This window comes from Peromyscus californicus, unplaced genomic scaffold, assembly GCF_007827085.1.
Source record: "Peromyscus californicus insignis strain IS unplaced genomic scaffold, ASM782708v3 Scaffold_9__1_contigs__length_137607984, whole genome shotgun sequence".
NCBI lineage: Eukaryota > Metazoa > Chordata > Mammalia > Rodentia > Cricetidae > Peromyscus > Peromyscus californicus.
This window is the reverse complement of record NW_026294617.1, coordinates 82,034,879-82,046,983: the sequence shown is the minus strand read 5'-3', so window position 1 is coordinate 82,046,983 and position 12,105 is coordinate 82,034,879. Positions and strand designations below refer to the sequence as shown.

The following is a 12,105-nucleotide window of genomic DNA, read 5'->3' as shown; positions in this document are numbered from 1 at the left end:
TCACAGTACCCTCCCACATCAATAAGCAATCAAGAAAATGTCCCCCAGACTTGCCCACAGACCAATCCAATAGAGGCAATTCCACAACTGAGGTTCCCTCTTCCTAGGTGACTGTAGTTTTTGTCAAGTTAGCAAACACATTAACTAGCACAATATTTTAATCACTGTCCTCATGTACCTGCTGAAAAACATCTTCTTTGGGGTCACGTTTGGTCCCTGAATGAAGGGTGTTTACATGAGTCCCCTCACTGTCACTGGTGACAGATGACCGGCACTCTGGGCCATGGAGAAGGTCATCCCATAACATATCCTCGGTCTCTGAGTCATGGCGGGTGCTTTCTGAGTCTCTTCTTGACAAGTTAAGGCTCCGAGAGCCAACACTCACACCGGACCTAGAACCCTTTAAAGGAAAACAAAAAAGGGAAAATACATATATTTAAAAGTTATATTAAAACAAATCATTCTGCAAGGGCTGGCAGGCTTTTTTAAGTTGACCGTAATGTATTTATTAATTTCCAAGGCTTTATGATAATGCATCTTAATGCTTAAATGCCAAACTCCAATGACTGTGGATGATGACTAATCTTGGTTGTCAGCTTGATTACATGTGGAATCAACTAAAACCCAAGCTGCTGTGCCCTCCTATGAGGGCTTTTCTTAATCAGATGGTTTGAAGCAGGAGGACTCACCCTAAGTCTGGGCCACATCATCTGATGGCAGCCTAGGTAAAAGGACACGGAAGGGGAGCTTTGCCCTTTGCCTACTTTTCACTCTCACGTCAAGTCCATCTATCCTATTGCTGCACCTGGTCTTAAATCCAACTTCTTCAGGATTCCAACACAGATGGAAGACCAGAAAGCCCTCCAGTCTTCCTTAGATTCCAACACCAACCAGGGACTGCTGAGTCATCCAGCCATGTGGACCAAACAACCACTAGATTCTCAGCCTTTCTGTCATGAGACAAGTCACTGATGAACTACTCAGACCACAGCCTGTAAGCCAGTCTAATAAATCCCCAATGTAACATATATGTGTGTATATAGTGTATATATACATACATACATATACATGAATATATATACATATATCTACATGTACAAATATACATATATATGCATGTATTATGTATGCACACTATCAGTTCTGTTCCTTTAGAGACTCCTAACACACCTGGCAAAGCAGGACTTTAAAAAAATTCTAAGTAGCTACTAGCAAAACATTCAACTATTCAACTTAGATATGCTATGTGGTGAGTGATTCCTGGACATACACCCTGAGGACCTGCCCAGCTGGCCTGGCTAAGCCTTTTGAGACACTGTGAGCTTGACAAAAGAGCTTGTTTTGTCCAGGGCTCAGCCAATATGTTCAAAAATAACAAGGCAGAGAAAAGCAGAGATACCCTAGCAGTACAAACAGAAATATGAAACTTTTTCCATGACCCCAATTGCCTGGTCAAACACAGCAAAACCACTACCATCTAACTATGCTCACCTATGAAGATCACATTCAAATATGGTCCTGCATTCTCAAAATCAAACTCTTCACATATCCTGTCTTTTAGAGGTCCCTCTGCTAAAGTCTGTCTTCAGACATGTCAACCCCACTTAAGATAAAATTCCATATGCCAAATGAGGATTAAGTAACCATGGCACTTAAGAACCAGGCTGGAGAGATGGCGCAATGGTTAAGAGTACTTGTTCTTGCAGAGGATGGAAGTTGGATTCCCAGCACCCACATGGCAGCTCCTAACTCCAGTTCCAAGGGATCTGACACTCTTTTATGACATCTGCAGGCACACACATGGTGCAAAGTCACACATACGAACAAAACACTTACACACATAAATAAGTCTTTAAAAATATTTAAAAACTGAGTCTCTCTCTCTCTCTCTCTCTCTCTCTCTCTCTCTCTCTCTCTCTCTCCCTCCCTTCCTCCCTCCCTTCCTCCTTCCCTCCCTCCATCCCTTTCCCTCTGTGTATGTATGCTTGCATGTGTGACCAGAGAGTCCCAGAAACGCACCTGTCTCTGCCTCGCTGTTGCTGGCATTGCAAAGATGTGCCACCATGCCTAGCTTTTTCTTTTTAACATGGATTCTGGGGATTAAATTCAGGTCCCATGCTTATGAGGCACGCATCTTACCAACAGAACCATCTCCATGCCCAAAATAACTGTCCTCCTGAGCATCAACTATGACACATCTAAAGATTTACTTATTTTATATGTATAAGTGTTCTGACTATATGAATGTATGTGCCTCACATGCATGCCTGGTACCCTGATGCCGACAGAGGTCAGTCAGGGCAAGAGAGCCCTAGAACTGGAGTTCTGGATGGTTGCAAGCCACTATGTGGGTGCTGGGAATTAAACCTAGGTCCTCTGAAAGATCGGGAAGTACTCTCAGTCACTGAGCCATCTCTCCAGCCTATCTTTGATACCTTTAAGATTAGGGGGAAAAAAAAAAAGAAAAACATTTCCTTTCTAGGGGTGAGCAGTTATCTCAAATTGAGCTGACAGAACTGAAATCGAACTAAATACAAACTTCACAAAACCAAAAGAAAAGAATAGATAAAAGTCATTGCACACAAGAAGACACCTCAAAGTCTGCTCTTACAAAAGGATGCTTTACCTGGCTGAAAGCTGCCGATTCAAATTCTGATTCAGCCAGACTATCGGAATCCCGTACTATATGACACCACCTTGTCGTGGTTTTCTTTACCTGCCAAAATCAAATCAACAAACAACAGGAAAGCATGTCAATATCTTGCTACTATTCAATGTTTTTAGAGTTACCATCCATGCTTCTGTAGACAAAAGTAAAACTTACCTGAGAGTCGAGGTGCCTTGACAGTATGGATTTTCTAGTCTTCACTTCACAACCATTGTCACTGGACGCCCCTTCCACACTCCTACGCAGTAATATCATCTGTGTCCGTGCTTCGCCGTCCTCCTCACTTGACAGATCATCTGAAATCCCATTTCCCAAACGCCTGTAAGCCTCCTGCAAAGACAAGCAGTATCTCACAAAGAACAGCAAAAAACACTCCAGGAAGTTGCCCACGTAAAAGCAAAATTCACAGAAAAGTTCCCAAGAGATGAAAGGATGAAACCCAAACTAACAAGTCTACTTATTACTTGGTGTAAACATTTTTAACAATTTCAAAATTAAGAAAACTGTGTACTTGAAACTCAGCAGCCTAAATGAGGGGCAGTATGATGACACGTCACTGCACAGGCTCAGGTCAAACTCTGCCTGAACCACAGCTCTTCTGCGTACTAGCCATGCAATTAAAACTGAGGTTCAGTTCCCTCCTCTGGAAGTCATGATGACAGACAGGACCTACCTCATAGGGTTGTTGTAAACAAGGAAGTCAGTTTGTACTTGTCAGGCACTTAGAACAATGCCTCACTGCAATGATGGCTTAATAAATACGAGAATAACGAGAGGATGGGACAGAGGAGTAGGATGAGGGATAAGTATTTCCAAAGACATCTGGAAAAGCTATACAGAAACCTGTTATAAGCATCCTGAAAGAATAACCAATTTTGTTGATATGAATGAGCTTAAATGGAGTTATCATTCACAAGGAGGTTCATACACCTCCCAGAAGCCATAGGTTCTCATCAACAAAGAGCCCAGTGCCAGGTTTGACACACCTCTCCCTTCAAGTTGTTGTTGTGGGGGGAGCTTTCCCAGAGACACCCAAAACAAGACATGCTATTGCCATTACTCTTGGTGGCACACCAGAACTTGATGGTTGGACTCTACTGCTAAAGAAACAACACACTTTGGTCACAGGACTTGGAGAAATCAAGCAGGTACTGATCTGGAAGCTTACTCCTGTTGACTAGCTCACAGCACCAGAAGGTGCTATGTAGGCTTCCAAGAGAGAAAAGTCATCAAGAGTCTTATTCAGCTGTGAGCCCTGTGAACTACAATAACTGGTTTTGCAAGATTTGCCTACTGGTGCAATGCTGGCATGAATGTTATGGGAGCAACCTATTGCTTTCTGATTGAATTTAAAGCCCACTCCACAGAAGAGAATTCTTGCCTAGTGCTATAAACCTATGGCCAAAATTCCATAGTTGGGAAGCTCATAGGCCCTTAAATTTCCCTAAATGGACACAGTATCAAATTGCCTTCTAAAATCTATCTTTGTACCCTAGATTAGAAAAGCTATCAGTACTCATCAGAGAAGCTTCTTTTTCCAATGGACATCTGTTAATAAAGACTCACACCTGGTCAAATTACAGAGTAAGTGTCTATGAAATGTACAGCCAAAAATGAAACATCTGTATCACACCACCCTCCCCTCAAGGCTCAGGGAACATTGGTGAAGAGAAGGCAGGAAGTCTAAGAACCAGCCGTCAGAGAGGACTGCTGCAAAACAGTGTCTTCTGGACATGACAGGAACACTCTCCTCATTAACTCACAGCAGCTGTGGCGCCTGCACAAGATCAAAACAGTCAACAGTCCAGCATGACATGGGAGGGACTCCCAAGACCTCCTCACTAGCTGCAGAGCTGCTGGCAGACGATGGCTGCTGGAAAGAAGAGTCTGTTTGCTTTAGGGCTGTGGTCTCTGGTATGTTACCCACGTGCCAGAGGATGGCCTACACCCATGTTCATACTGGCAGCACTAACTGGACTCAGTGGGTTACAGAAGAAGAAGGGGACGGGACGATGAGGATGACATAAAGCTAGGAGGGAAATGGGGAGGGGGAGGTCCAGCAGATAGGGAGGGGTTAGATATACTCGAAATACATCATGTATACACATCAACTCCTCAAAGAATAAAAAATACTGTATTTTAAAAATAATAAAATGCTCAGGAATAAACCTTAATAAAGTATTAGATTAAATGCCTCAGCTCAAGGCTGAGAAAACATTTCAAAACGACAAAACAAAAATGTGTAGTTTTAGACACAGAACAATCCACCTGTACTAAATCGAGAAGTTTCCCAAGTGCTTTACTAAACCGACCACTGCCTCTAGAAAAAACAAGGTTCCTCTACACTGCTCTGGTTTTTTCGACCTGCCCACCCACCATGAAGGCTGCTGAGTAGCAGACTCAGTAAGGTCTCCTCCTGGCGCATAAGCTCCCGTCTGCTTATAGTATTTCCTTGTTCACAACCAGTGGCTTTACTTACAGTTTGTTGACAAACTTTCACACCTATGGGTATCTAGTTTGCGTTTCTAACACAGTCTCAGAACAGAAAAACTTTACATAGGACAAAAAAGATACTGTTACAGCCATCTAGATCTTACCCTACGGCACTTTTCTCCATCCGAAACCTTCGCTTTCTCTCTTGCTTGCCACATTCTGATCTCTGGTCGACCCTGTCTCTTCTTAATGATAGGATGGAGAAGACAGCCTGAGTCTTTTTCAGTTTCAGTCCCTTTGTTAGATACTAATTTCACCCTTTTAATCCTATTTATTTAAAAAGAAAAAAATGTTACTAATTACTTTTCTGAGAGCAATATTTTTCATGAAATGAAACTTTCTTCTCTGGAGTACAATGTATTACTCTGAAAGTCAAGAAAATTCAGAAATTGTATTGTTCAGACCTCTAGCTTGTGAAAGGTATTCAAAGGCAGATTATTCACTCACTCATAAAGATGAATCTCTCTCGGCTCACCTCTCCAGGGGAATACCCACTTCTATCTCATCCTGCCCATCCATGCACCTCACAGTACCTGCCTCTCTTCTATTCACTGTCCTAAACACTAACCATGCTTCAAAGCCCAGAATACCTTACCCCTTACTCCATCTGCTAAGCTACATACCAGAATACAATAACCCAGAATGAGTCTATTGTACTGTGACTTGACCTTCCTACTACTCCCTTCCTGACTATGACAATCACCTAGGACACAGACTGCACACTATCCAGCATAACTCAAACACTTCACCAAGGGAAGTAAATACATCTTTAAAACAATGTGTGAACATACTTCACCTTCAAAAAAGAGCTTTATTTAATTCACCATCCTTAATATAAGAAAAAACAAGTGCCTGAGTCATCAAACAGGTACTCTTATGACCTGCATAATTAAAAATGAGTTATAGTGTGTCTTTAATCCATTTGTCTTTCTATCCTATAGCCCATCAACATCAGGTTTCTCACTGCACCCCATTCCTCATGGGCATCAGCTCTAAGAAGCCCCATCTTTTTCAAATTCTCCTTTCTGTCAAATGTTGGCTAAGGCCTTTTAGCCTTTCAGAGGGCTTTTTGCAATCATGGTCTAAAAAGCCATTAAAATCAAATGCAATGAAACGCTGAGAGTAGATTACTAGTTTTATAAGTAACATGAAAGATGGTGGAGATAATAGTCTGAGTAAGCAAGTCTTTCTAGAATGCTTAGAAATCACAGAACTATCACACCAAGCTCACACTCTTTACATTTATGGCCAATCATGATACAGATCCTGCAAACACTAAGGTGAACACAAAATCAAGTACAAATTCCAATAAAAGAGACTCCCACCTGTTGCCAAAGAGAGTCCCCCAAAACCCACCAACACTGGGTGCAGATTCCAGAGTTTCTACGGCTCTGACTTTATCAGGGGAGTTAGTTCCATTGTCTCGGCTCCCATCACCATTTACAGTTTTTCGTAATTTTCTACAAAAAATATTTCAATAATTTTAGATTATTCAAGACCTTTTCTATTTATGCCCATAATAAACCTTCAGAAAATTATGCTAACAGACTATTTCCTGAAATCAAACATAGTTAGCCTCCTACACCAAGGACAAACGACTATAGGACATTTCTGATTTAAGGACAAAGCAGATTCAAGATCAAAGTCCTACGCTATCACTTTGTTCAGCCACTGAAGAAATGGAACTACAGTCCAGAGGAGGAACAGAAAAGAGTATCAATGTGTGGCCATGAGCCTCCTCAGGCACCCTCCACACCAGCCCGATGATAGCATTTCTCTCCATGTACATTAGCTGTCTACCCACCAGCACATTTAATCAGGAAACAACCAGTAATGGCACCTATCATTCCCATTAACATTCTACATTGTTAAATGATTCACAACTATGACCCGATTCTGTTGTAGACACCCCCCCAATAAATCAATGAGACACAGCCCAGTGACTGATTACTTTAGAAAATACTAAATTTATAGGGAATCTCTTTAAAAGCAAATGTTCTAAAAATACATTGAAAAATAAACTTGTTGAAATTCACTGAACCCAATGTCAATGTCTTATTTATTAGTTGCCTAAGTAAAGAAATCTAGAAATAGTCTGAGGAAAGAGCAAACAACCTGGAAGCTGACACTGAGCCTACTAAGAGAATGGCACCACTCCAAACCGCATATACCACCACACAATCAACACAAGTCTAACAGAGTCCATAGCTCAACAATCAAAAAATTGGCTTGGGGTGTTGTATTTTGTTTTTAAGACAGGTTCTTTTTTTTTTTTTTAAAGATTTATTTATTTATTATCTATATAGCATGTCTGAGTGCAGCCCAGAAGAGGGCACCAGATCTCATTACAGATGGTTATGAGCCACCATGTAGTTGCTGGGAATTGAACTCAGGACCTTTGGGAGAGCAGTCAGTGCTCTTAACCTCTGAGCCATCTCTCCAGCCTTTAAGATAGGTTCTTACTATAAGTCAGGTTGGCCTGGAACTCATTACACAGACCAGACTGGCCTCAAACCTGAAGCAATCTTCCTGTCTCTGCTTTCCATGTGCTAAGATATAGCATGTACCATAAGGCCAGGTTTCAATTACACATTCTTTTTGAAAAACAGGTCAAAATGTTGGCAGTGTTAACCCAATGTGCTGTAATCCTTATCCATAGTAAATTTTCACAATTTTTTTGTTGTCGTTGTTTGTTTCTTGAGACAGAGTTTCTTTCTCTGTGTAGTCTTAGCTGTCCTGGAGCTCTCTCTGTAAACTAGGCTGGCCTTAAACTCAGAGATCCGCCTGCCTCTGCCTCCCCAGTGCTGGGATTAAAGGTGTGCACCACCATACACCACCACCAGTCGAATTATAAAGAGAATGTTTCTCAGCTGGGCAGTGGTGGCACACACCTTTGATCTCGGCACTTGGGAGGCAGACACAGGCAGATCTCTTAGTTTAAGGACAGCCTGGTCTACAGATCAAGTTCTAGTACAGCTAGGGCTACAACCTGCCTTGAAAAATCAAAAAGGAAAAAGAAGAAAGAAAGAAAGAAAAGAAAGAAAGAAAGAAAGGAAGGAAGGAAGGAAGGAAGGAAGGAAGGAAGGAAGGAAGGAAGGAAGGAAGGAAGGAGGGAAGAAAGAAAGAAGAAAAGAAAAGGAAAGGAAAGAAAGGAAAAGGAGAGAGAGAATGTTTCTCTCCCTTTCCTTTGCCTCTTCTCTCTCTTCTCATAGGAGGGTGCAGACTGAACCCAGGGCCTCACACATGTTCATATTAGGTAAGTGTCCTACACTTATATATCTATACCTCAGCCAGAGAATGTGCTTTTTCAAAACCATTACTGGTTTTGAAATAAAACATTTCAAAATAATGTTTGAATAAAACATTAAAATAAATGTCAACAAAAAGTAGTAATTTTCCTTTTAAACATACTGTACTGAGTGCAAAAAAGGTCACATGAAACTAAAAAGTTAATCTGGCTTCTTAGCATGAGGGGAAAAGAGAACAGCATTCATTTGTAAGTCAAATATGCAACAAAAAGGAAGCTCCAGTCAACCTCTCCCTTACCTTCTTCTCCTACTGCCATTGTTTCCTGATGGCCTCGTTATCTGAGTCGACACGATCTGACAGTGGACAGTTCCCATGAGGAGCATAAGGCACAACGGTCCAAGCACTTCACTCACGTTCACAATAGGCATCATGAGATACAACACGATCGCTGTGACTGTAGAGGATTGAAAATGCAAAGCATTAAAAAGCATACTCTAGTAACTGTACATGCTGCTTCCACAAGCTGTCATTTCTAAAAGAACTAATAAAAGTAAATAATTTCCTAGAATATCATGCACTTGGACATTAACTGAGTAAAAATTAAAGTCACAGATTACTGGGTAAGTGAAAAACAACCTACTGGAAGTATTTTGCAAACTGGTAGCATGATAATCCAGACATCCCTAATGAGCTCCCACCACAGGATAACCAGATGCCATATGCTGCAGACAGTTTTAGGAGTTTTAAGATTTATTTTTACTTATTTGTAAGAGAGAGAGAGAAAGAGACTGTGTGTGTGTGTCTGTGTGTGTGTCTGTGTGTGTGTCAGATCCCCCGAAGCTGGAGTTACAGGTAGTTGTGAGCTGCCCAACATGAGTGCTGGAAACTGAACCTGGGTCCCCTGGAAGAGCAGCAAGTGCTCTTAACTGCTGAGTCATCTCTCTAGCTCCAAAGAAGACAGTTCTGAATAATATTCAATTCAAAGGAAAAGTATTTCCCAAGGCCCAAGGATATCTGTAAAGCAACTACCAAAGCTGGGATTTGAACCCAGGAATTAACTACCATGTTATATTGTTTCTTTTCATTGTGTATATGAGATTTTCAAATAAATAAAAATGAAAACTAGGGTAATATCAAAATTATCTATAGAACTTTCCACTACAGACAATTTTATAGTTCTAACCTTTAATGTATGGTAACTCTCATGTTACTGAGAGTTAGTTGCTGGTGGAGAAAAAGTTAGCACTAACTCAATGGACAAAGATCCTTGTTGGATGAATCTTCTACAAATTCTTACCAAGGCTGAATTTCAAAGAGAACCCTAACTCCAACATGATAACAGCAGAGTATTCACTAACTACATCCCTGCTGATTTGTGAATACAGATAGATTCTCTATAAACTCTAGAAAGCAAGCACGATTCACATACAAATTTCATCCAGGCATTCTTTAATTCCTTATTCTCTATTACTGAACATCTACTCTTCAGATGTGTCTCATGCTGGCTGCATATTGCTCAATTAGGTTTCAGGCCTGCTATCTGTGTTTGTCCACTCAGTTTACCCTGGGGCATTTTTCCATGTGCTCTTCAGCCACACCTCATACTTCCCCTCTTATTCCTGCATCTTTTCTTCTTTCTCTCATCCCTATCACCATCCTCTTTTACTTTTTCATTGTAACCTTCCAGAGATTTAACAATTCATCCCTGCATCGGAGGGGAGAGGAAAGAGGTCTTAACTGGAGGAGGCGATAGACCACATGCAATATGAACGAGGGGAGGGGCTTAAAGGTTTGAGAAGTGGAGAGGTGAGAGGTGAGGGAAAGACAGGACAGAGGATGTGGTGAAGTGGTGGTTTAACCAAAACTAAGTTTGCCTGTGCTCCAGTGGATGGCCCCAGGCCCAGGCAATAAAGGCAGCAATGACTGGACTGGATTCAGTGGGTTTTAAGAACAAAGAAAGACAGACATGAAGTTGGAAGAGGTAATCATTGAAGGGGGTCCAGAGGGAGTTGAACGAAGGAGGAATAGGATCAAACTACATATGTATATGAAACTCTCAAATAAATAAAAATATTTTCTAATAGTTATATATTTATATTTGTATACTTTTATATATATATATATATATATATATATATATATATATATATATATGGGCAAGTCTTAATTATATAAAATTAAACATGTACAACTATTATATGTATATATATATACCCACCAAAGAATTGGTTGGTTTTTGGGTTGTTTTTTTGATTTTTCAAGACAGGGTTTCTTTGTGTATCAGTCCTGGCCATGCTGGAACTCACTTCGTAGACCAGCCTGGTCTCGAACTCACTGAGATCTGCCTGCCTCTGCCTCCCAAGTGCTGGGATTAAAGGCGTGCGCCACCACCGCCTGGCAAGAATTGTTTTAAAATAAATTTCTTTCTGACTTTTTTTCTTTTCTTTTCCTTGGGTTTTTTAATTCTTTTTTTTTTTTTGGTTGTTTTTTTGTTTTGTTATTTTGTAGAGGGTGTTTTTTTTGGGGGGTAGGGGTTATGATAGGGTCTCACCATATAACTATAGTTGGCTGGCCATGAACTCATAGAGATCCACCTGCTCCTTCCTCCTGAATGCTGGGATTAAAAGTGTAGGTCACACAAAAAACGAAAAAAAAAAAAAAAAAAAAAAGTGTAGGTCACCATGCCTGGCTAAAAGAATTTTTATATTTATTTATTTTGTTATATGTATGAATGTTTTATCTGCATGTTTTTTGCCACATTATGCCTGCTGTCCACAGAGATGTGAATAATAGTAAGCTGCTAGGTGGGTGCTGGGAACTGAACTAGTAATCTTAACCACTGAGTCAACTTTCCATCCCTTCTTTCTAATTAGCAGTAAATGTTTGGTTTATATATTTATTTTATATACCTGTATATCCAGTATGGTGATTAGTTTTATATCAACTTGACAAAAGCTAGGGTGATTGAAAGGAAGGAACCTCAATGAAGAAAATGCCCCCATAAGATCCTGCTGTAGGGCATTTTCTTAGTGATTGATGGGGAGGACCCACTCCATTGTGAACGGTGACAACCCTGGGCCAGTGGTCCTGGGTTCTATAAGAAAGCAGGCTGAGAAAGCCATGGAGAGCAAGCCAGTAAGCAGCACCCCTCTATGACCTATGCATCAGCTTCTGCCTCCAGGTTCCTGCTCTAAGTTCCTGTCTTGACTTCCTTTAGTGATGGACTACAATGTGGACATGTAAGCTGAAATAAACCCTCTCCTCCCCAACCTGCTTTGGGTCATGGTGTTTCATTGCAGCAATAGGAACCCTAACTAAGGTTATGCCACCTATCCAGGGTGGCATAAAAAATTTCTTAAGGAAAAATAATTGCAAGTGGAAAAGGTTTAAAGGCCTGCATTAAAACTCAAATGAAAGGGTGAGAGATTACAGTAAGTCTCCTTTAAGTATAGAAAAAGTAATCATCATAGTTTATTCCATTCTTGAGTTACCTTGCATGAGGTAAAGCAGCAGCAACCAAACAAAGATTCTGAGAGAGGTAACCTGAATCCACCAACTGCTGAACAACGGAAAAAACACCACTCGAACGAGCCCCTTCCGAGTGAGAGATGTCCATGGAATCTCAGGCTTGGCTTTGGCAAATGTTGAGCCTTTAAACAGTCAATAAAAAAAATAAACATTTATTAAAATGCATA

The 12,105-nt window shown here is 40.8% G+C and overlaps 1 protein-coding gene across 8 annotated transcripts in view; it reads right to left on the bottom strand.

Annotated features, from left to right (window-relative positions):
- The window catches only part of Phtf1 (putative homeodomain transcription factor 1), a 48,923-nt gene that overhangs the window by 20,458 nt on the left and 16,360 nt on the right, over positions 1-12,105 (bottom strand). For 6 of the 8 annotated variants that reach the window (XM_052730278.1, XM_052730281.1, XM_052730279.1 and 3 more), the window contains 7 exons: positions 11,902-12,060; positions 8,708-8,864; positions 6,487-6,621; positions 5,266-5,428; positions 2,825-2,998; positions 2,627-2,716; positions 179-400 (listed from right to left, as the gene is read on the bottom strand). In XM_052730278.1, the coding sequence (XP_052586238.1) occupies positions 179-400; positions 2,627-2,716; positions 2,825-2,998; positions 5,266-5,428; positions 6,487-6,621; positions 8,708-8,864; positions 11,902-12,060 (1,100 nt within the window). Of the gene's footprint in view, positions 1-178; positions 401-2,626; positions 2,717-2,824; positions 2,999-5,265; positions 5,429-6,486; positions 6,622-8,707; positions 8,865-11,901; positions 12,061-12,105 lie in introns of those variants that run through there. The other 2 variants (XM_052730284.1, XM_052730285.1) reach the window with 2 other exon arrangements.